The 26461-nt window shown below is 31.2% G+C and overlaps 1 protein-coding gene across 8 annotated transcripts; it reads left to right on the top strand.

The window, feature by feature from the left end:
• The first annotated feature begins 1441 nt into the window (after positions 1–1441).
• On the top strand, positions 1442–26095 carry LOC127719843 (peroxiredoxin-1-like). 8 transcript variants are annotated; one of them, XM_052226173.1, is made up of 7 exons: positions 1442–1571; positions 4175–4191; positions 18070–18209; positions 20094–20210; positions 20817–20939; positions 23946–24076; positions 24973–26095. In XM_052226173.1, exons 3-7 carry the CDS (start codon positions 18076–18078, stop codon positions 25059–25061), a joined length of 594 nt encoding a protein of 197 aa, XP_052082133.1. In that variant the 5' UTR covers positions 1442–1571; positions 4175–4191; positions 18070–18075; the 3' UTR covers positions 25062–26095. The 8 variants fall into 8 exon arrangements, with proteins under 8 accessions (XP_052082133.1, XP_052082144.1, XP_052082154.1 ...); XM_052226184.1 differs by having other exon boundaries at positions 1443–1571; positions 4151–4191; XM_052226202.1 differs by lacking the exon at positions 1442–1571 and adding an exon at positions 1637–1742.
• The last annotated feature ends 366 nt before the right edge of the window (positions 26096–26461 follow it).

The raw sequence follows: 26461 nt of genomic DNA, 5'->3' as shown, positions 1-26461 counted from the left end.
ACATAAAATAATTGTGAAATGCACTAATGTAACGGTTCCTAACTTGGAGCATGTATATTTAATAGGTTTTTTTTTAAAGGGGGGAGGGGGGGGGGGCGTACGCCCATTACGCCCTCACCTTGACCCACCCCTGCTAACGTAGTAGTCGTATGTTATTTTATGTTGATCATTGTCATTTTGCTTACTAGTTTCTTCTGTTACCTATTCTTACATCGGACTCGAACTTCTTTTTAATTGAGTTTTACTGTGCACTTTGCTGTGTTTTTGTTTATTCCACATTGGATAGAGGTATAGGAGGACTCAGGAGGGGAGGTTGAGATCTCACAAAATATGTTCAAGTTTACCCAGCCGCATGTTTGCGTCTGTCCCAAGTCAGGAACCTCTAGCCTTTGTTAGTCTTGTGTGTTTTTTTTAAATTTTTGGTTCATTTGTATGTTTCGGAGTTTATTGTGGCGTCCATTTCGCTGAACTAGTATACATTTTTGTTTATGGGTCAGCTTAAGCCTGCTTCAGGCTGCGATATCCCAATAGATCTTCATACCCTACTAGCACCAGTAAAGAAAGAGACATACGAGAGAACAGCGGATATTATAGGAGAATATTTAAGATGCACTTAGCCCTGAAGAATCCCGATCCTGCGCCTAAACAAATTAGGCACTGGCTACGGTTACATTGAAATGTAACAATAATAAAAAAGTTATTGTTACATTGGAGACTAATTGCCGGAATGCAGGGTTGGGTTAGAAACCGATAAGTTACGAATGTAACAATAATATTTGTGTCTACGGTTACTTGAGTAATTGTTACGTTAATTCACTTCAATGTATGCTGGGACTAGTAATATGTATTCAAATAAAACTTGAAAACTTTTATTTGAATTTTCAATATTGCATACATTTTTTTAAATTTTTATTTACAATGGCAGTTTCTACACATCCAGTATGTTAACATAACGTAACCGTCCACATTAAATTATTGTTACATTCGTAATTAATCAGTTCCTTACCCAACCGTGCATTCCGGCAATTAGTCTCCAATGTAACAATAACTTTTTTTATTATTGTTACATTTCAATGTTACCGTAGCCAGTGCCAACAAATTAACCTCAGTACAGTGTGACATTACTCGGAGAAACTATAGTACTAAGATGAAACAAGCAAACACAAAGAGACCATTTATATTAACCTGAGGATCAGGATTAGAGATCAGGATAGCATTATTTATTTCTATGAATCAAACTTTACCTGAAAAATATTAAAATTTTGCACAATATTAACTAATGACAAGGTTTTAAAAAGACTATTAAAATCATTGCGTTTAAACAGTTCAGGAAAAATAAATTAACTTATTTATGTTTAAAAATGCTATCGTATCGTGTTTTATGAACGGTAATAACAATCGGTGCTCCACAGAGACTCTGGGTGCTCCAATAGCAAGGAGGAAAATTTACTGTAAAATGAAAATGAAATTCTGGACTGGGAACCAGAACCACTTTCGTTTTTGCGCAGCACGTGTGGAAATAACCGGCTTCTAGAACAATCGACCTGAAAGCTATTCAAGGACATTCACTGGTCAGTTTTATGTAAATTTAAAATTCCAAAATGTCACTGAAAACATTGTACAACCTCTCAAAACAAATAAGCAGCTATGTTATAAGGTGTAACCGATATTATATCCGGTTAAGTTCAGCACGACCAGGACATCCCGATCAGTTTCATATTGCAAGAAGAAAATATTGTACGGTAAATCACAAAGAAAACCCAAAGATTGCATCAAACTGCATGTTTACAGCTATAATTATTGTTTGATTGCTAATGCATGTTGTTACAGTTATGCAAAACAACGAATTCTTTCAACCTCAGTAAATCTGCAATTAATGTAAAGTATAATACGATATTGAAGTTGATCGAGGGTTCATTTTTTAAAAATTATAGGGTCTGAAGATAGGAATTATAGTTATCTCGTACCATTGTAAACTCGTACCAATGTCAACTCGTACCACTAAGAAAAAACTCGTACCAATGCAAACTCGTACCACTGCTAACTCGTACCACGGTAAATTCATAACATTGTAAACTCGTACCAACTTATTTAAATGCATTCAAATGGTGTTTCATGATGAATATATACTTTAATTTCACTCAATACCTCTTAAATCTGTAAAATGTATATAATTTGAAATTACAATGACCAATTTGTTTTGATAATCAGGAATTTCATTTAATAATAAACATTATACATTTAATTCCAAGCTGTTAAATTATATAACAACAATCAAAATTTAATAATATGATTAAACAAGTTGATTAGTTTATAATCAACCAATAATCACACAATCAAAGGAATTTAATATATTAATTAGCATGGTGATTAAGAAATTACATTCGTATTTTTGTCTAAGTTTTCATTAAAATCTGGTATAAAATTCCAAGATTTCATTAAAATCTGGTATATAATTCCAAGATATTTCAATTTTTTGTATAAATCTTAAAAAAAATAATCATAAAACATTCGTAATTTTGTCTAAGTTTTCATTAAAATCTAGTAAAAAAATTCAAGTAATTCAACTTTTTTTTATTAAGTTTACCAAAAAAAAAATCATAAAACATTCGTATTTTTGTCTAAGTTTTCATTAAAATCTAGTATAAAATTCAAGTAATTCAACTTTTTTTATTAAGTTTACCAAAAAAAAAAAAAATCATAAAACATTCGTATTTTTGTCTAAGTTTTCATTAAAATCTAGTATAAAATTCTGATTGGTACGACTTCCCAGTGGTACGAGTTTACGTTGGTACGAGTTAACTTTTTTGGTACGAGTTTACGTGGTACGAGTTTACAATGGTACGAGTTAACTTGCTTCCGAAGATAGACACTTGTCTCTGATTTTTTTAACCTCTTAAACCTTAATATAACTCAAGGTAACCACCTCACATTTTTGAGAAATGCAGACACTTGGTTACACATGTTTGTTATATTTTGATTCCACGGTTGTCTATCTCATTGAACCTCGTCATGTCATAAATTTACATTAAATTATCTACAAAATAATGTATGACATGATGCTTAAGGTTTAAGAGAGGAGTTATCCCATGTAAACTATCTGTGACTCATTTCACAAAAATTGAAGAGTTTAATTTCTAAGTTCATGTTTATTCCGATAACCTTTGTGAATACAATGGAATACAGAAAACAATAATAACCCTCTGTCACAGCAATGCTGAACATGAGGTTTTCATAGAAACATTTAAACATGTACTGGATTGTCTTTTAAAAAATGATTAATTGCAAAGTTATGATTTAAAGAAATAATGTCCCCTTTTCACTTTTAAGTAGACTGTTGTGTATGAGAACGGCCCTTTAAAAATTAAAAAGAATACTCTAAGTCATGAACATTCAGTGTAACTTGCGATAAATTTTGTTAGATTTTATTGTGAAAAGAGCCCCTGGTTGTGGATCATAATTCAGTGTTCTAGCTAGAACCTGGACTGAGAAGCTGAGAGCAGAGGGTCACATTCCTATAACAAGGGCACTTTAGGGCGGCTATCATTTTTACAACAGCATTTTCTTTTAACTTGATAAATGTAAATAGCCCTTTATTGACTGTTTATTTTACACAAACTTAACTTGCTGAGATATATGAGGTTTCCTTTGCCTTATGTTTTACAGCCTTAAATACAGGGTTATATGCTAAGAGTATTATTTGCCTTAATTTTTCCTTGGCGATAGTCAATATATCATAAACAGGTGCTGTTAGTAATAGGTCAAGTTATTAAGTCTATCTATCTGACAGGTTTCAACTGACCTTGACCTTTTTCATGGATCTTTGGTGAAGTATTCATAAAACCTTCAGTAGGACCTTCATTTAAAAGACTAAGCATACAATTCTGGCATAATCAGTGAAGCAGGCAATTCTTTCAGCATGTGAACTCTTGTTTCACCCTATATTGTTTGGGTTCTTCCACATTCTAGTGTTTGTGTGGAACAAATTATAAAAAAAAAGAATTTTTCCAGTATTTAGTGGCAGAAATGCAAGAACTCAGCTTATTATGTGTTCTCCAAGACATATACATGTACTAAATACTTTCTGTTAATCTTATAAAAAAAAAGTGAACTCATTTTGAGATTGAATCTTGCATCATGTTTTTTGCAGCTGTTTCTTTTGAATTATTTTCAGGAGGAAATTAATCTCAAGTAAGTAAATTTATTTGATTCTGCTTTGCTTAGCTTTGATATGCAGAAGGTACAAGGTAATCAAATTGAAAATCACTCTTGATGGTAAATGTGGGTGATAGTGCATGGTTATAGTCTTTGAATTTATGGTCATAGATAAACAATGCAAAAATTAAAGTTGTTGTTGTTTGTATTGATTGTCGATTGTATAACTACAGATGTAAAATGTGATGGTCCTTTAAAGATGAAATTTTTTTTATCAGAAATATAACCCAAAATAGTTAAATATAAGTTCATATTAAATAAATTCAACTCATTTATTTATGTAATTTATTTATATTCAGATTAAAAAGAAAATGATGAATTAATAGTAAACTGTAGTCTTCATGCTGAATCACAGACCCAGCAGCTAAGGATTGTAAAATTCACCTGTACTGTCCAATTAAATAAAAAAAACTTTAAAATGAAAAAAAAGTAAAATTGAGCTTACAGTTTTGGAAACAAATGTTTATGGTGAAGACTCAAAGAATGTCTTGTATTGTTTATCTTCAAAAAATAGATAATCCATCAAAGGAGATAATCACCCGAAAAAGACAAACTTACAAAAAATAATGGACAATGACTTAAGATGAAGAACAGCAATGAAAGCGCTGTTCCTTTGCTTTTTGTGTGTGTTTTTTTGTTGTTTCATGGATGGATATCCCATATGATATCCTTTGTTTTTCTATTAATACATGCTCCAGATGAAGACAAATGTTCTAACCTTAGATATTTAGTGATATCAATTCTGAATCAATTTTTGTGAATTCATAAATTGCGATAAAAATCATAAGTTTTTTCCTGATTTTGGTCATATGGTTTTGAAAATGCTAAATATTTGACAGTTTACAAGAATCCCATTCATCATGCTACTAGTGATCTGCATTATAAATTAATTAAAAAATATATATAGATATTTGGTGCTTTAAAGCTTGGGATATATATATGTGTATATATTACGTGTATTACATTTATATTTACTAATTATACGACCGCAAACATTTTTTTTGGATCGTATAATGGTATGATGTCTTCGTCGTCCGAAGACACATTGGTTTCCAGACAATAACTTAAGTTTAAGTGAATTGATCTTTATGAAATTTTTTAAGAAGGTTCAATACCACAAAAGGAAGGTTGGGATTGATTTTGGGGATGATGGTCCCAACCGTTTAGGAATAAGGGGCCCAAAAAAGGGCCCAAGACAAGCATTTTTCTAGTTTCAGGATAATAACTTGTGTATAAGTATTTCGATTTCTCTGAAATTGTACCACAATGTTTAATACCACAAGTAGAAGGTTGGGATTCATTTTAGGGGTTATGGGGCCAACAGTTTAGGAATTAAGGGCCAAAAAGGGGCCAAAAACAAGCATTTTTCTAGTTTCCAGGCAATAACTTGTGTGTATTTTGTAAGTGTATGGATCTCGCTGACATTGTACCACAAGGTTCCATATAACAAAGGGAATGCTGGGATTGAGTTTGGGGTTAATTGCCCCAAACATGTAGGAATAAGGGGCCAAAAAAGGGCCAAAAACAAGCATTTTTCTAGTTTCCAGACAATAACTTGTGTGTAAGTGTATGGATGTCTCTGAAATTGTACTATAAGGTTCCATACTACAAAGGAATGGCTGGGATTGAGTTTTGGGGTTATTGCTCCAAGGGGGGTTTCAAAAAGTTGGGGGCCAGAGTTCGCAAAAACTTATTTTGACCCGTCGGTCATGGGACCGACAAAGCACGATTATTTGTCAGTCCAACAAAATTTTAGCCAGTCCTACAAAATCTGTCAATTTTATCCTGAAATAAAATTAATAACATATTTTATCGAAAAATAACTTTATTAATATTAGTTTTATTCTTCGCACCCACAGGCAAATTAACAATGAAGGACCAGTTCAGGTCTTCTGATTGTTCTTATTTAAAGTCATCTTCACTATCCATTTCATCATCTGAATCACTTTCTCGGCTGTTACAGTATTTGTTTGCTCCATTGTAGGGTTCAATCGCCGATTGTTTACCAGGGATGGCTCTATGAACAAATTTAGTAGGCCACGTGTAGATCGCCGCTTTGGTTTGTTTATAATAAATCCGTAAACCAGTACCGGAAATTGGCAGCGGGTACATCTGATAACTGATGTAAACACTTATTGGAAACAGTTGCGGTACATCTAATAACCGATGTAAAAAAGTGCTGAAATATGCACTACAACGGCCGTTTTTACATCGGTCATTGGGACCGGCACTAGCCTTCAAAATACTGGTCCGAGCCTCATTTTGACCGACAGGACCGACAGGACCGACCATTTTCGCGAACTCTGGGGGGGGGGATTTTATTCCCAATTTTTTTTTTTAAGGGATTCATATTTTTTTTCAAAATTTTAAAATTTCGAATTTTTGAAGTTTCAAGAAGAAATCTTCAATTGCACAGTATAGAGCAATGGATTTATAAGATCTTTGACCACATTTATTTTGTGTCAGAAACCTATATTATGTCAAAAATTTGATTACAATCCAAATTCAGACAGTATCAAGCTTGAATATTGTGTCCAAATATGCCCCAACTGTCCAGGGTTTGACCTCTGCGGTCGTATCAGGCTGTGCTCAGCGAAGCATTTTATTGTAGTGTTATTATTTTACAGCCTACAATGCTATGACGTTACGATTATTTTGGTGTTTTGTGAGGTTTTTTCACCTAGTACACTTGATACAGGAAGACAATAAATAATTCATTAGCAGTACATTTCTGAAAATTTTGATAAGATTTTGGATTTTTTAACAAGAAAGTCCATGTACACTTGTTTTATAGTAAAACTTAACCATTTAAGTATATATATATGAAACATATCCAACTTTTTTTTTAAATTTTAAATATCATATGACTTTAACCAAATCTTTTTTATACGACCGCAAAAAAATTTTGTGGTCGTATATTGGTATGACGTTGGCGTCGTCGTCGTCGTCCGAATACACAATGGTTTTCGCACTCTAACTTTAGTTTAAGTGAATGGATCTCTATGAAATTTTACCATAAGGTTCAATACCACAATAGGAAGGTGGGGATTGATTTTGGGGGTTATGGTACCAACAGTTAAATAATTAGGGGCCAAAAAGGGGCCGAAAATAAGCATTTTTGTAACTTCCAGACATAACTTGTGTGTTATTGTATGGATCTCTTTGACATTGTACTAAAAGATTCCATATCACAAAGGGTCGATGATGGGATTGATTTTGGGGTTAATTTCCTCGAAATTTTAGGAATAAGGGGCCAAAAGGGGGCAAAAAACAAGCATTTTTCTAGTTTCATGACAATAACTTGTGTGTAAGTGTATGGATCTTTCTGAAATTTTACTACAAGGTTCCATTTCGCAAAGAGAAAGCTGGAATTGAGTATTGTGGTAATTGCCCAAAACGTTTAGTAATAAGGGGCCTAAAAAGGGGTGAAAAATAAGCATTTTTTAGTTTCTAGACAATAACTTGTGTTCAAGTGTATGGATCTCTCTAAAATTGTATTACAAGGTACCATACCACAAAGGCAAGGCTGTTATTGAGCTTGGTTTGGGGGGGAAGGGGGGGTGATGAATCATAGGGGGGGGTCAAAAAAGGGGTAATTATTTTTTTTCGTTTAAGGAATAAGGGGAAAAAAGGTTAAAAAACTAGGGTTTCCATTTTAATAGACAAATAATTGAGTAAAGAACATTATTTAAAAGCAGTGTAAGGTTGGTAATTCAAACTCATTTAAATATCTCACCTGCACTATGTTTGAATTATGTAAATTGGAAATTTGCCAATTATTTTAGTATAATAAACTTCATTGGAAATTTGCCAATTTTATATTGGAAATTTACCAATAGTTTGTTTATTTTTAGCTATGACTATGATGTCATTTTCTATTTAATTTTAAGGTTACAAATTAATTTCAGTTTTAAATATTATTGTAAAATGTTTGCCCAAAACATTTATTAATCAGTGGCCAAAAAAGGGGGCAAAAATAAGCATTTTTTTAGTTTCCAGACATTAACTTGTGTTCAAGTGTATGGATTTCTCTGAAATTGTACTTAAAGGTACCATACCACAAAGGGAAGTGGGTCAAAAAATTTTGGGGGGGGGGGATTTTTTTTCCTTTTTTTTTTCTTTAAAATTTTCCATTTTAAGTTGGTTAATTCTGATCACAAAGAGAAAGTTGGAATTGAGTTTGGGGGATAATTGCTCAAATGTTTAGGAATAAGGGGTTAAAAATAAGCATTTTTTTTTAGTTTCCAACAATTAATTGTGTTTAAGTAATTGGATCTCTGTGAAATTGTACTGCAAGGTACCATACCACAAACTGAAGGCTGGGATTGAGTTTGGGGGGGCGTGATGTGTGAAAATTTTCCACTTAAAGTTGGTTAATTATTTCTGATTTAGATATAAAAGCAAATAATAATGATGTGGTTTGATTTTATCAAAAACTTAAATTGAAGTTATGTATATTGTAAATTTAGGTTACATTGGAATTTAAGAATTGGCTTTGGGGTAGGGTTATGGCTCAAACCTTTAAATAATAAGGGAAAAAAAGGTGAAAAAACAAGGGTTTCCAGGTTAATAGACAAATAAGTACAAAACATTATTTAAAAGCAGTGTAAGGTTGGTAATTCAAACTCAATTAAATATCTCACTTACACTGCTTTTAAATTATGTAAATTGGAAATTTGCCAATAACTTTATTGTTAATAAATGCATTGGAAATTTGCCAACAATTTTAGTATAATAAACTTCATTGGAAATTTGCCAATATAAAATTTTGCTGATGAAGGTTTTTTGTTTACCTTTAGCCTTGACTATGAAGTCATTTTCTATTTTTACATCGCGATGACCTTGAGGTCACTCCGATGTATTGCTATCGCCTAGATTTCCATTATGTAAATTAGTTTTGGGTTTGTAACCGATCTATAAACATGATAAATATGCGCACATAAACGAGTGCAAAATAACATTCCTTGTCATTTGATATAAATACATCTCTTCAATGAATACTGATAAAAATATTTTTGTTTACAACATAAATTAATAATGTGAAAATGTTTTGTAGTTAGATATATATATATATAAGTAAAAAATCATTGATAATATAAATGCACACGTACCGAAAAATTGTGTTAAAGCATGCGGAAGAATATCTCAAAGAACGTTTTGCGACAGGACCGGTAACTCTGTAATTGTTTTTGCGGGAAAATATGAATGCCTACTCGTATCCAATCTTAGAAAAATCGAATTTTTACAGAAAAGTGTCCACCATGCACTTGCATTGCACTATTATTAGAACAGTAGAATAGAATGATATACAAACGGATGCAAATCATATATATATGTAACTGTTATTTTAATATAATATATAACAACAAATCAGTGTATACAGATTTGTATCACTACAATATAATAGTTATTACGGTGAAGTTGAATTTCCTGTCATTTATTCATCATACTCGCACGCACTTGTCTAGAAAAAAATATATCTCTGTACATTAACCTCAGTTTCAGGTAAAGAGATATGTTGTTTTTTTTCTGAGACAAGTGCTTTTGACCATCCTCAAGAACTTGTGGTCATCCGATGTTCAGTACTTCAGTACTTTGATTATAGCCTTATGATGTAGTTGAATTATTTAATACTTTTATGATGTGTTTAAATGGGGTTTTATGGTTGCAAATTTATTGTTTTAGTTTAATAAACTCCATTTAAAATTTGGTAATAAAAAAAATTTTTGTTTATTTTTAGCTATGATTATGATGTCATTTTCTATTTTACTTTTATGGTTGCAAAGAAATTTTTATTTTTAGATATTACTGTTAAATGATGCTGATTAAGGTTTTTGCTATGTTTAGCCATGACTATGATGTCATTTTCTATTTTAATATCTGTCATGATGTATTTAAATGGGCTTTTATGGTTACAAAGGAATTTTATTTTTAGATATTACTGTAAAATGTTGCTGATTAAGGATTTTGTTTATTTTTAGCCATGACTATGATGTCATTTTCTATTTTAATACCTTTATTATGTAATTTCCATTTTTAGATATTACTGTTAAATGATGCTGATTGAGGGTTTGAATGCTGGGATTGATTTTGGGGGTAATTGCCTCCAAATTTTAGGAATTAGGGGGCAAAAAACAAGCATTTTTCTAGTTTCATGACAATAACTTGTGTGTAAGTGTATGGATATTTATGAAATTGTACTACAAGGTTCCATATCACAAAGGGAAAGCTGGAATTGAGTTTGGGGGTACTTGCCCAAAACGTTTAGGAATAAGGGGCCAAAAATAAGCATTTTTCTAGTTTCCAGACAATAACTTGTGTTCAAGTGTATGGATCTCTCTGAAATTGTACTGCAAGGTACCATACCACAAAGGGAAGGCTGGGATTGTTTTTGGGGGTAATTGTCTCAAAATGTTAGGAATTAGGGGCCATAAAGGGGCAAAAAAACAAGCATTTTTCTAGTTTCATGACAATAACTTGTGTGTAAGTGTATGGATCTTTATGACATTGTACTGCAAGGTTCCATATCACAAAGGGAAAGCTTGGTTTGAGTTTGGGGGTAATTGCCCTAAACTTTTAGGAATTTGGGGCCAAAAAGGTGCAAAAAACCCAAGCATTTTTCTAGTTTCCAGACAATAATTTGTGTTCAAGTGTATGGATCTCTCTGAAATTGTACTGCAAGGTACCATACCACAAAGGGAAGGCTGGGATTGAGTTTGGGGGTGATGAATCATAAGGGGGTTTCAAAAAATTTGGGGGGGGATTTTTTTTTCCTTTTTTTTCTTTAAAATTTTCCATTTTAAATTGGTTATTTCTGATTTATATATAAAAGCAAATAATAATGATATGGTTTGAATAGGTAAATTAAAAAATTTTAAGTTCTTAGACTACTTTCATTCTGTGTGAGAAACCTATGCTGTGTCAAATATTTAATTACAATCCAAATTCAGTGCTGTATCAAGCTTGAATGTTGTGTCCATACTTGCCCCAACTGTTCAGGGTTCGACCTCTGCGGTCGTATCAAGCTGCGCCCCAGCGGAGCATTTTATTAAACTTTAACATTTATGTCATGGACCATAAAACACAAGTCTAGTTCTATTTTGGTGGTTTTGATATTTACCATTCCAGAGTTATTTCCTTAGTTACCTAATAACACTTTGATTTGTTTGGTTCCTAGTTGATTAAAGTACCATTTTTTGAAACCCAAAATTCCAGGTTTAAATTTCGGTATTGGAATTTACCTTTGGGACTTTTTTCTGCAGGGGGTATCTGTTATCCCAAGATCACCTAATTTTATTTTAAAAAAGAACCTTTAACATGTTAAACTGTGGCTCTCAACTTTTCTCCTTTTTTTTTACATGCTCTATGATTAAAGTGTCACTGGGACTCATTCCTTGTTGTTGGTTAGTGAATGAAAAGTTTTGATATAAAAAATCAATTCCTTGTGTTAAAAGTGAAGTTGGACACATAGTCTGTCCATTTTATTAATTATAACATCAATGATTAAACATGTTTAAATGTTGACATTGATTTCCTTAACAGAAAATCCAAAACATTATTGATTGCTCTTGATTAAGTTTTGTATTCATCTTTTCTAAAACACTTTTGTAAGAAAACATTGTATTTCAAAATAAATCAAATAAATAATTTGGATTATGGTCAGAGCTTTAAGAATTAAATTATTCCTATAAATTGTATATAAATGATTTAAATCAATAAGATTAGATTTTAACCTTTCTGTTTAGCCTCTTCTTTCTCTTGGGTGTCTTAAATTTTATTATTTTGATCTTTCTTTTGGCTAGCCCTGTGTATTGACTAGTATTGTAATTTAGTTTTTGCTCTTTCTAATTTCATCCAAGTTATTGTCTGGATGTTCAGTTTGTGTGTGTGTGTGTGTGTGTGTGGATGCTGTACAGGTTTTTGGAATGTAAGACTTGAAGGTACATCATGTACTGCCAATTTGCCAAAATAGTATTATACTGTATTTCATAATAGTTTACAAAAAATTAATCATGATCATTCATCATGAAAAGAGGAGATCCAAGGATCTTTTACAATAATTCAACATGAACATAAGTGCTTTTATCTTTGACCTTATCTTTAAATCTTTTTTACTGATATTCCTATCTTTTATATATGATTATTGAAGTATTCAAGTTTCCAATAGAGCCATTTAAATAAATATTTGACATTATTGATATATGTGACATAATAATGTGTTATCTAACCTTCTTTTAAAAGTAAATTTTAGGGATGAAACATTAGGGAGCTACCATTTGATTTTTATGGGGGAGGGGGGGGCTAGGATGAAATTTGAAAAAAAGGCAGGATGAGCAAGTTGGTAAAAAAAAAGGCAGGATGACAATTTATGTAAAAAAAGTCAGAATAAACTAGGACCGAATAGAGTGAAAAAAATAAAAAGGCAGGACAGAGATTACAACTAAAAAAAAATGCAGGACAAAATTTTTCATCCTAGCCCCCCCATAAAAATCAAATGGTAGCTCCCTTATTTAAAGATTAAAGGTTTTTTTTCAATGAAAGGGAAATTGTGAATTCATCCTTTTATTAGTACATTTAAGTTTTGCGTTCATGAAATATCCAATGATTAATTAGCCTGAGGATGATTTCAGTGAAGTTGATGGAGTTCCATATTTTCATGATCATATTGACATGTCAGCTAATTCAACATCAATACTTGAAATTAAAATGTCCCATAGATAAATGTTGATTATGAATATTCTTGCATTCCTGATGTAAGATGTCATGAAACTGTTCCTGTTATGTATAGGGAATATTTAAAATCATTAAGAGAACAAACCAAAGCTTTAGTTAAAACTGTTGATTTGCTTGAGGAGGATAAAAATTCAGATTTTAACGGGGGATTTTTAAAAACAGAGTCTCAGGTAAGATTGCTAACACCTGCCATCATTATTGGAAAAGTTAAAAGGATGTGAGAGTCGATTATTTATTGAAAAATCTTTAGAATACATATGGTGCTTGCAGATGTTAATTTAAACATGTTATACATTGATTTACACATGCTAAATGTAAGATTGTTTAGGAAAATTCTTTTATTGATCCAGAATCGTTTTTAATATTCAACTTAAAAAAAAAACCAGTTTTGAATAAAGGGCTTTAAAAAAGGAGAATTTTATAATACTGTTTTAAAAAAGGGACTGAGATTTTATTTGTCACCTGTATTGCAAAATTTGATAGACATTCCTGACAGTAACTATGCAATCCACAATTTTTTTTTCCCAATTCATTTATGAAATAGATTATGGTAAAAGATGGTAGGTGTTTTCCTGCTAGTTTAGGTCTGAAAGTTCAATGCCTCCCAACATTGTAACTTAAAAAGATACAGCAAAATATTTTCAGACAAGATAAGCAAGTTCAGAAATGTGAATATTAATTTAAGGTTAAACTGTTAGACTGATAGATATATCAATTAAATTCGTAAGGGTTCCGCGGAACCCAGTGTCTCGCCTACTTTTTCTGTTAATCGCAGGCTCAACAAAAATGAGGAAGTAAATCAATAAAAATATTCCTCTTGATACTATCTTTTGATTGTAAGAAGCTTCTGTCGAAGTTTGGTAAAAATCCAGGATAGTTTATGAATCTAATAAATGTTTAAAAACTTTAACTGCAGACTGAATGTAATGTTAACTGGAAGAAAACAAAATTTCCTTCTAGATACTAGCATTTGATCATAAACAAGCTTCTGTCCAAGTTTGGTACAAATCCAAAATAGTATAAGAAAGTTATTAAAATTTTAAAAACTTTAACCACAGAGTGAATGTGTTGTTTCCTGGCAGAAAATCTAAGTCCATTTAAAAGTAAAAAATGGAAAAAATGGATTTATTTTTATGCCCCCGTCGTAGCGGTGGGGGGCATTAAGTTTTACCCTTGTCTGTACGTACGTACGTCCGTCTGTACGTCCCAAAATTGGTTTCCGTTCTCTTAACTTGAGTTTGTATCAACCAAATGTTATGAAACTTATACACAATGCTTATTACCACAAAACACAGATCAAGTTTGAATTTTGGTGGCGTCACTTTAACCGTTCTAGAGTTATGCCCCTTTATAAATGGAAAAATTGCTAAATTTTTAGTTTCCGTTCTCTAACTTAAGTTTGCCTCAACCAAATGATATGAAACTTATACACAAGGCTTATTACCACAAAACACAGATCAAGTTTGAATTTTGGTGGCGTCACTTTAACGGTTCTTGAGTTATGCCCCTTTATAAATGGAAAAATTGCAAAATTTTTAGTTTCCGTCCTCTAACTTAAGTTTGCCTCAACCAAATGTTATGAAACTTATACACAATGCATATTACCACAAAACACAGATCAAGTTTGAATTTTGGTAGCGTCACTTTAACCGTTCTAGAGTTATGCCCCTTTATAAATGGAAAAAATTGCAAAATTTTTATTTTCTTCTAAATATCAAGTTATTTTTAAAATTGGAGTTATCTTCCTTTGTCCATGATTATAGTTGAATCAACTACAATCAATGCTTTATACAATGCAATGTTTAATTTTGACTTCCACTGATAAAACACAGATCAAGTTGAATTTGGGTAGTGTCACTTTAACCATTATTGAGTTATGCCCCTTTATAAATAGAAAAATTGCTGAATTTTTAGTTTCTTTTCTCTACTTAAGTTAGCCTCAACCAAATGTTATGGGACTTACACACAAAACTCAGATCAAGTTCAAATTTGGGTAGCGTCACTTTTACTGTTCTTCAGTTATGTCCCTTTATAACTATATGATATGCAAGTGGGGGCATCATCTGTGTCCACATGTGGACACTATCCACATTTATTTTTACAAAATTTCCTTCTAGATACTAGCTTTTGATCATAAACAAGCTTCTGTCCAAGTTTGGTACAAATTCAAAAAAGTATAAGAAAGTTATTAAAATTTTAAAAACTTTAACCACAGAGTGAATGTGTTGTTTCCTGGCAGAAAATCTAAGTCCATTTAAAAGTAAAAAAATGGAAAAAATGGATTTTTTTTTTTTACAAAATTTCCTTCTAGATACTAGCTTTTGATCATAAACAAGCTTCCGTCCAAGTTTGGTACAAATCCAAAATAGTATAAGAAAGTTATTAAAATTTTAAAAACTTTAACCACAGAGTGAATGTGTTGTTTCCTGGCAGAAAATCTTAGTCCATTTAAAAGTAAAATAAGGAAAAATGGATTTATTTTTTTACAAAATTTACGTCTGGATACTATCTTATGATCATAAACAAGCTTCTGTCCAAGTTTGGTACAAACCCAGGATAGTTTAAGAAAGTTATTAAAATTTTAAAAACTTTAACCACAGAGTAAATGTAATATTTCCCAGCAGAAAAACTAAGTCCATTTATAAGTAAAATACGGAAAAAATGGAATTTCATTTTTAAAAAATTTACTTCTGGATACTATCTTATGATCATAAACAAGCTTCTGTCCAAGTTTGGTAGAAATCAAGGATAGTTTAAGAAAGTTATTAAAATTTCAAAAACTTTAACCACAGAGTGAATATTTGTGGACGCCGACGACGCTGACGGAATGTAGGATCGCTATGTCTCGCTTTTTCGACTAAAGTCGAAGGCTCGACAAAAATTGAATGTTTTTTTTTATTTGTTGACCTATGAGTATTGACAATAGTTCCTAATTATTAGCTCATTCAATTCAATTGCATGCCAGCAAATTAATGAGCTGCTGGCACTGTTCATACAACTAACTATGAAGATATAGAGAAACTGTAAATAGCAAAAATCATCAGCAAATAAGATCTAAACATTATTATAATGACCAAAATATTGGGTTGACTTATAGTACTTATTGCTCAATTTAAGTGTTTTTACTTCATGTTCATTTGCTTTATACTAAATGCAGGGACTTAATTTTGTTGCTCTTCTCTGAGTTTTGTAATACCTCATTCAACAGTTGCTAAGGGTATCATGTTTTTGACCCTTTTGTCAGTGCTATAATTATTAAATCTTATTTAAGATTAAATATTTTTTAATTGCTCCTGTTCTGATATGTCATGAATCAAGGATTTTTTTAACTCATCAAAACCTTCAATGATTTCTATAAGAAAAAAAGTCTGAAATGGGGGATCTCGTTTTGGGAGGGATACTTGTAAAACTGTATTAATATTAATTCCAATTGCTCATTAGGCAATATTAATTTCTGAAATCACAACAGGAGAGAATCGCATCTCAAAATAAACAGAAAAAACTATTTTAAAGCCAACAGGTCACTATCAGTTTGTCCCTTTTGTGTGGAGTGTGCAAGGTTCCTCGTGGAAAGTTCTTTCATTTACTTTTTTGTCCTCAACTTGAATTATGGACAGTAACATAGGAATACTCAGTGCCCATGTGTGCTTTTGTCTGTTTACCGTCAGGTCTTAAATTAGTGGACACGTGGACATTTCTTGTAAGATTTTTATGAAACTTGACTTATATTAAAGGTTTACATTAGCTATGTCTTGTCATAGTTCAGAAGTAAGTAGTAATCAACTATCTGTACAGGAGTTATGCCCTTTGGAAATGTAATTTATATGGAAAATTACAGTGGAAGTGTTTTCTCACCCCTACATTTCTTGTCTATATCAGAGGTTTATAACAGCTATTTTTTGGACGAGTTCAAACATAAAAGGCAATCAACTATTTTTACAGAAGTTATGCCCCATGGAAATGTACATACTTGAAAAATTCCATTGTAAGTGCTCTTAAGGCCTACATTTTAGTCTGAATTTAGATAAATTTATGTCAAAGGTTTATGCATACATTTTTTCACATATATCAGCAATGTATCAGGCGAGTTTGAAAATCAGTGCCCGATAAACTGTTTTACAGGAGTTCAATTCCTTGGAAATCTAAATTATATGGAAAATTGCATTGAAGCACTCTGAGATCATGTCTGCATTTCTTGTTGGATAATTATTAAAAGTTGAAAAGATTAGAAATAAAAATTGTGATAATGAAATATTTGCTGCAGCAGGGGACATTGGAACACTGTTCTTATTAAACTTTGTAGTGCATTAAGCAATATACTTAGGGATTCCAGCATTTAGTACACATTGAAACAATCAATTATTGTATACCACAAAAATACAATTTCTGTAACTTTCAGAAAAGTTGTGGCCCAAAATAACTTGTTTCTAAATTTAGATATAAAGATGATTTTTGAAGAAGAAAAAAAACATAACTCTATTTGGCATCACTTCAGCTCATATAAAGGTTTATCATGTTTATAACATTGTAGATAAGAAAAATTTATGTTTACATGTTTTTGTAATCAACATCTTGTTTATACATTTGTTTGTTATATTGAAATGCCAAATCTTCTTTATGAACATGATTTAAGTTGAATGTGTAAATTTTCACGTCCTAAAAGAAATGTCAGTATTGATTCTTTCATTTACAAGCTTATATAGCCTTGGTTAACCTGCGTAACTAACAGGTAACAAATAAAGAGAATCGTGAAGGATAAAAAACTTACAGTAAGAAATTTTTAGTTTCATTTTTTAAAGATACATTTTTTTTTATGCTAGGGAAACACTGTATACATATTTATATGATGAAGCAGTTTTAACAGAATAAAGATTTCTGAAAAGCCAGAATTTATAATTTGCCTTTTTAAAAGGCCAGAATCGTTGTAAAATTTTAGCCAAACTGATGGTTGGACAAAATGGTTTGATCAGAATAGACAAACAGGGTAGATTTTTTTAATTTTAATTTAAAAATGATGAGAGGGGGAGAGGTACATTCCCCCATTTATGATTTACAATTGTTTGTATTGGTACAGTTGAATATACTTTGGGACATAGCAATATGTTATTCTTTTATTTACAGAACACCATGTCTCAGCTGAAACTCACTAAGCCAGCACCAGAATTCAGAGGAACTGCTGTGGTCAATGGGGAATTTAAAGACATTTCACTGGCAGATTATCGAGGGAAATATGTTGTATTCTTCTTTTATCCATTAGATTTGTGAGTAGATTTAAATACTGTATAATATTTTGAATTACATAAAATAGGAAATCAATGTTTAAAGGCCAGGCTAGTATCTTTTTCATGTTACCAAGGTCATACAATTTAATTCTTTAAAAATGTTAGCAATATAAGGAAGCATAAAGCATAGATAACACTGGGAAATTTAATTCTGTTTCTAATTTATGGTTCTTTTTGATGAGAAATGAATTAGAGTCAAAAAGAATCACATGTGTAGGGACATAAATTTGTCTTCTGTTCCCCAAAACAGTGCATAATACATACAAAGTATAATTGGAATCCCCCAAAATACTGGATAGTTCAACATTGAATGGAATAGATTTCTTCCAAACTGATACAACTTCTCAATAATTTAAAGAATAAGTTTTGAATCCTGCACATTGTCTGCACTTTTCACCTGTAATAGAAATAGATATACCTTTAGATATCTCATTTACAATTTATTTTGAAATGGAAAAGGAGGTATTTGGTGTATTTATTCATGACACAAAATCTTGACCCCAAGGCTTAGCAGTATAGAAGTACAGAATGAACATTATAAAAGTTGTACAAAATGTATAAAATTTTATTTACATTAATGCTTTAAAGTATTTGTACAATGTCTTTATGTACATGTAATACTAAGTTATTTGGGTCAAATTAAATTACCCAACTTTATCAATAAATTATATTGACCAGTGGACACCTGGCAGGTACAAGGTTTGTTAGAGTGACCCATGACATGTTTGAAAAGATTAGTGAAGCATTTGATATTAGTATACTGAATAACCTAATTCATGCATGTATTTTGAAATAGTTAAATTTTTTGGAAGTTTTTAATTAAATTTTCCAATGTACACTCTGAAATGAATCCAAATTTAAGGACTAGTTATACAAAAGATTGGGAGTCCTTATTATGTAGTGGTAGTCCTGAGGGATTGTCCTGAAACCTCTTAAGGAGGATTGGAGTTGTCCCCTAACTGGGAAATAAAAAAAAATTAAATTTAAAATCCTTCAATTGGAGCACATTTGAAGGCATACAATAGGGTTTTCTTGGAATGTTTTTTTTCCCTCACCTAAAGCAAAAAAATATGAGTGAGAATATGTTACATGTCTCCTCATTGTAACACAACCATGTGTATTGGATTTTCCATGTGGTTTCAAAATAAAATTTTGTTTGTCATAGTAGGATAACTAATGTGCCTCTACAGTTTTGCTTTTGTAGTTTGTGGGCATTTGATTTAGCCTCAAAATTTTTCTCTTTTCATTTATAATCAGTCATGTCAGTGTTGATAGAATGTTGTGCTTTATACTTTTATTTTCCTTTCATTAAGAGTTTAAATGAAGCAGTTGATGATCAAAAGATGTGAACTCACCACTTGTGTACAAAGGCCTTCATAAAATTTCATTGAAAACATGTAGTCCAGGCCTTGGTTGATTTTTGAAATTGCTCTTCTGAGCATTTTCCCATATATTTCATTATAAAATTACCTATATTTATTAATTAAAAATAACAACTTGTTCAAACAATACTCCAGGCCATGTGACTTGTTTAAGCAATACTCCAGGTCATGTGACTTGTTGAAGTTGTTCAAGCAATGTTCTAGGCCATGTGACTTGTCTAAGCAATGCTACAGGCCAAGTAACTTGTTATAGCAATGTTCTAGGCAATGTTACTTATTTAAGCATTGCTGCAGGCCATGTTACTTGATTAAGCAATACCCCAGGCCATGTTTCTTGTTTAAGTAATGATCAATGTCATGTTACTTGTATAAGCAATGCTGCAGGTCATGTAACTTGTATAAGCAATGCTCCAGTTCATGTTACTTATTTAAGCAATGCTACAGGACATGAATTTGAAGATAGTTTTTTTTATTTTTTCAGTACATTTGTTTGTCCAACAGAAATAATAGCATTCAGTGATCGAGCAGAAGAATTCCGTTCCATAAACTGTGAAGTAGTAGCTTGTTCAGTTGACAGTCATTTTTCACATTTAGCATGGTAAGTATTTAAACTAGCAGAAGATATTGCCATGGTCAATGTCAGTGTACATAGTTATTTTTTATAAATATATAACATAAGCACTATATATATATATGTATATTTAACCAATTCTCTCCCATCTGGCTACAAAATTAAAAAAAACAAATACAAATACAAAATAAAAAAAATGAATTGAGATATCTCATTCAATAACAATAACATTTTCCGGAGGAAAAACACCCAAAATAGTAATAGTTGTTTGTTCTACTTGAATATATATAATTATAACTCACACAAAGAAAGATAACTCCTGACAGATGTTTCAGTGTAAGAATTTCAAAGATTCTTTTAACATTTTTAATTTCCAGACATCAGGCAACTAAAACCTTACCACTACTTCTTCATTAAAAAAAAACAAAAAAAATAGAATAGAATCTATAGAATTTGGAATAAAGATAACAGTAAAAATGATCTTCTTTGGTTAAAATTTGACACTTATGTAAATATATGCATTACCATGATAACACAAATTCTAGTGTCAGAACAAAATTAATTTGAAATTTGAATGGTATTAATAATCTTCTCATGCTGGAATTTACATATATTTTCAACAATTTTTTTCAGGGTAAACACTCCACGAAAGCAAGGTGGACTGGGAAACATGAAAATTCCTCTCCTCTCAGACATAACAAAAGAAATCAGTAAATCATATAATGTATTGAAGGAAGATGAAGGAATTGCTTTTAGGTAAATCAGCTGAAAAAAAATTAAAAAAATTAAATGGGATATATGGTAGATGCACATTGGACATCATAAGAGAAATATTATATGAAAAAACTCAAAAAAAATATTGCAAATAGTTTAAAACACTGCTCAACTCATTAAAAAAGACACTGCAATGTTTTATTGTCAGTCCATCAGTTCAAGAATATCATTTTAATTTAAGTTTGCTGCAACAGATATTGATGACAATTGTAACAAATCTTTATGACAATGTTTGTTTAATATCATGCTGAACTTGAAGATTTACTGTTCCTTGTAATTATGGAACTGTAAATTACAAAAAAATTACAGTCATGTCTTATGCTTACTCCAGTTTGATTTTACATATGTTAAAATGGGCATAAGCAAAAATGTTGACACTATAAGTGGAAACAATTAAAATATGTTTTTCTTGGTTTCAAATATTTACAAGAATGGAATATTGAATAATTTGTTGTTATTAGCAGTCAGTTTGATTCAATTTTGTCAAAATAAGCCACAAATCAACCTCAAATATAATCCATATGCATTTTTACCTTTAATTGACAGCAAGCCATCCCCACAATTTTTATAAGCACGTTTACAGGACATATTATGATATACCGTTGTCCAGGGACATATTATGATATCCATCTGTCCGTCCGTCTTCAACATGTCGGACAGTTACTCAAAATTGCTTTCACCAATTTTTATGAAACTTTGGTGAATTGTTTATATCTATTGATGTAAGCTCCCTTTCGATTTTTAAAAATTTAAGATTTTACGTTTCCGAGTTATGGGATTTTATTCATAAAAAATGTGGGATTTTATCAGTTTTCTGACTATAACTCATAAATGCTTTGAACAATTTTCATGAAACTTTGGTGAATTGTTTATATATATTGACATAAGTTCCCTTTTGAATTTTAAAAATTTCTGATTTTATGTTTTGGAGTACATTGTATTGGATTTTAGTCATAAAAAAGGGGGGATTTTCCAGTATTTCGGACAATAACTCAAAAATGCTCTAGCAGTTATCATGAAACTTTGGTGACTTGTTTATATCTATTGAAATAAGCTACCTTTTGTTTTTTTTAATAAATTTCTGATATGACATTGCTGAGTTATGGAACTTTATTAGTTGAAAAATTGATGAAAACTATCCAGTTGGCGACGGGTGTATCATGCGCTTACTTTATTTCCATTTTCTTGATGAATTAGATGATATAATGGGGAGATAATTTTGACGAATTAGACTGAGTGGTCATATCCAGAAGAATTGAAATATGTAGGTAGTGCCATATTCATGAATCTTTGTCTGTAGATGATAAGTAATTTGTAGGATTCAAAAATATATAGGTGGGAGTCCCTTAGTGATTCTTTGAAATAAAATGTTGAACAACAGCTTTTCATAATTAAATCTTAAGTTCCTTGTATACTTTTTTTTTCAAAATCAGTTAATTTTGAAATCAAAACATAATTGAGAAAACTATTGAAGTTATCTCCTGTAGGGTAATTATTATACCCCACGCAACGAGTTGCGGAGGGTATAATGTTTTTGACCCGTCCGTCCATCTGTCCGTCCGTCAGTCCTATTTCTTGTCATTGCAATTCCTCTCAAACCACACAACAGAATTTCACGAAACCTTTTTAGATAATAAGGACATACTATGTAGTTGTGCATATCTACAGGAAATTACGATTCAATTCTTTTTCTAGGAGTTACGCCCCTTTGAACTTATTTACTTTAATGTACTACTGCAACAGTTTGTCATCGCAACTCCTCTCAAACCACACAACAGAATTACATGAAACTTTTCAGATAATAAGGACATACTACCTAGATGTGCATATCGACAGGAAATTGCGATTCAATTTTTTTTCCAGGAGTTACGCCTCTTTGAACTTATTTGCCCAATATACTACTGCAACCTTTTGTCATCGCAACTCCTCTCAAACCACACAACAGAATTTCATGAAACCTTTTCAGATAATAAGGACATACTACCTAGATGTGCATATCGACAGGAAATTACGATTCAATTTTTTTCCCAAGAGTTACGCCCCTTTGAACTTATTTGCCCAATATACTACTGCAACCTTTTGTCATCGCAACTCCTCTCAAACCACACAACAGAATTTCATGAAACTGTGTAGATAATAAGGACATACTATGTAGATGTGCATATTGACAGGAAATAATGATTCAATTTTTTTTTCTGATACATACTTATTTTATTTCTCCAATGACAATGTGGGGACGTGGGGTATGTGAGAGCGCTCACTAAGGTTCTTTCATTTATTTTGGAATATGTTATCTGTTTAAATATGAAGTCAACTGTTTCTGAGTTATAAAAAAAAAAATGGGTATATGTAACCATGAGGATTTTTCAAACAGCCTTCTATTATGTACATCAATTTTACGAGAAATATTGGTTTAAAAAAAAATGGTTATGTGCTTTCTTCAGAAACAAAGAAATTGCATAAGCAAAAGCACGGCTAAAAACTGCTAGTGAACAATTCTTATCACTTGACACATTCGGACACATCTTTGGAAATAATGGTGCATTTTGGACACACCACTTTGCTGTTTTATCAGTGTAGGCGTATAAATTCAGTTCATGGTTTGTGTGTTTCGCATCATTGGTTAATCAAATGTTGTATTGATACACATGGTCTTTCAGGTAACCACCATCAGAGCTGGTTTTTAGGAAAAATATCAAATGTGTCAATGATTTAGGTTACAGTAGTTATCATCACAGCGTATTGAAGTAGCAAATGTATTTCTTTGAAATTCGAAATCTATAATAATTTGCAATAATTTTATTCTTACAGATATGCTGGAACATAGTGTAAATATATTTTGATATATTGCTTACACATTCTTTATTTCTAGACTTTATTCTTACAAACCAGTAATTATGAAATAAGGAGATGGCTTATGATTGCCAATAAAAAAAATTCCTCATTTTCATTAAAACAGTAAAAATTGAAAACTTTTATTTATTACAGAGGATTATTCGTAATTGATGACAAAGGAAATTTACGACAGATGACAGTAAATGATCTTCCAGTAGGAAGATCAGTTGATGAAACTTTACGTCTTGTACAAGCTTTCCAGTTTACTGATAAACATGGAGAAGGTAAGAGATTGCCATCAAAACAAATAGAGTAGTTTATAAATGTGCAAGGGTGAAAAGAAAAAAAAACGAAATAACAACTTTTATGTTATAATTAATTACTATTAAAGGTATATCTCAACCAATATTTTACTTGTTTACTGACAGGTTTTAAAGTATAATCTTTGAACCATGTTTTAATTTTTTTTTCAACACTGGCTTTCCAAAAGGTGTAACTAAAGTTTCTGGACTGTAAGATTATAAATCTGGTTCAACATGTTTTTACAGTAACTTTATTGGGTTATGGAAGAGAAGGAAAATTACACCAAATCCCTGCAGAGACTTGACAAAACTCAAAGTAAAGGAATAGAGCTTTTTTTGTGTTTTCTGCATTTCAAACTCACAGTGACACATGCAGTGGGTGATTGTCTGACAATTTTGATTTATGACAATATTACTTCACCCCTGCATTCACAAAGATCAAAACTATTGAAAATACAGGTCAAAGATATGAAGTATTAATTAATGAAGCCATTCTTCTGGGTCTTGGTATAAAAAATAGACTGCGTAGGCAGGTTTATTTAGAATTGCTCTAGGAAGCCACTTTAAGGTTCATTCAAACCAGACTAATATATAGATTTTTAAGCATTTGAATACAAAATTACTTGAGAATTTAGACAGTTTTCTCAATAGGATGTAATCTGAATTTAAGCAAAAAGATTAGATAAGCGAGGTTTTTTTTCATGACAAAATTTTTTTCACAAATTCTTTAAATCCTGGATATCCATATTTAATTAAGTGAACAAAACCAAGACAATCACATAATAGCTGAATCAATGTGTTTTGCATCTCCACTTTTTCAATAAAATAACAGATTTGTACTCAGTACTAATTTTATTTCATTCATTGTCTATTTACAGTATGTCCAGCAGGCTGGAAGCCAGGATCAGACACAATGAAGCCAGACCCTAAGGGAAGTCAGGAATACTTTGGAAAACATTCCAAGTAACACAACAAAAATGTCAGCCAAAATACTCAAATCTATTGCAGTTGGTGGATTTTCATGTCTCTATAAATATCATTTGATGTTCTGTATTGTGTATTTAGTGTTGTTAAGCATTTAAATTCAAATTTTGATAACATTTGATGGTTTTACACTTCAGATATTGTTAATATATAAGAATATTAACATTTAAAAGTTAGAAATATTTGAAAATTTATTTGCTTTATTTATCATGAAAAGAACGATAACTGCTGGTAAAAAAGTTAATTTTTATTTTTTATTTTTCATTCACTGACGTGCACATGGTTGATTTGGATTTATTTTAAATTGCATAGATACTCAAAATTTATTACTTTAGATCATTATGAATACAGATTTTTAAATTTAAATTTGTACTTAAAATTATAAAAAACTATTTAAGATAAAACAAAATTTTTCAGGATTCAGTCTATTTTTGGTGAATAAGTATTTTTGAATTGACTTTACAGTCTAATATGAGTGCTCAAATCAAGTGTTATATTGTTAGATGTGTAATAGTTTTACAATTGTTACTTAAAGAACTTAATCAATACAGAATTTCATTGTTCTGTCTACAATTGTATTGTTAAATTATACAAAACTGAAAGCATTCTACTAATTATGCTTCAAAAAGAATTATCTTGGTCTAGATGTTATAAATGAGGTCATTCTATTTTTTAGAATAAGCTTATAGAAACATATTAAAGAAGAAATCAGTATGATTAATAGGAATATGTATTCCATGAATTGTTTAACATACTGTGCTTGTGTAATTGAACAGTATTTTCTAGATTATTCACATACATGAACCTAGTTATATGAACCAGAAAACAAGGACATTTAAAATGTAAAAATACTAATTTATCAAAATGTTTTAAAAAGAAATTTTGAAATTTTGAAAATTTTCAGGCCATATTATAGTCCAAGTCTGGTTTATCATAAAGAAGTTTCTGTGTTCATAATTTTTGTATAGTCCCTCCGTTGTCTTTAACAAAGTAAAAACAAAGCTATACATTGTTGAATGGATTATTATTATACCCTCACTTTCTAAAGCAGGTAGGGCCTTGGTGGCCAAGTGGTCTAAGAAGTTGCACTACCATATCACTAGCCTATCAACACTGAGGTTGTGAGTACGAATCCCACACATGGCAGGTGTGCTTGATTTAAGACTAGGATTGTCAGTTTTCCTACTGAAGGTCGTCGTTCTCTCCAGGCACTATGGCTTCCTCCACCAATACAAACTGACAGCCATGAAATAGCACAATAGTGCTAAAAGTGGCATTAAACACCAATCAATCTAAAGCGGGCATTATATAGTGATAGTTGGATCAGTGCGGTCGTTCAGTCGTCGTTCATTCATTTGTCTAACTATTGTATCCCCAACTGCT

The sequence above is a fragment of the Mytilus californianus genome, unplaced genomic scaffold (assembly GCF_021869535.1).
Source record: "Mytilus californianus isolate M0D057914Y unplaced genomic scaffold, xbMytCali1.0.p SCAF_1, whole genome shotgun sequence".
NCBI classification, from domain to species: Eukaryota; Metazoa; Mollusca; class Bivalvia; order Mytilida; family Mytilidae; genus Mytilus; species Mytilus californianus.
The sequence above is the reverse complement of the archived record's forward strand: the minus strand, read 5'-3'. Positions and strand labels throughout refer to the sequence as shown.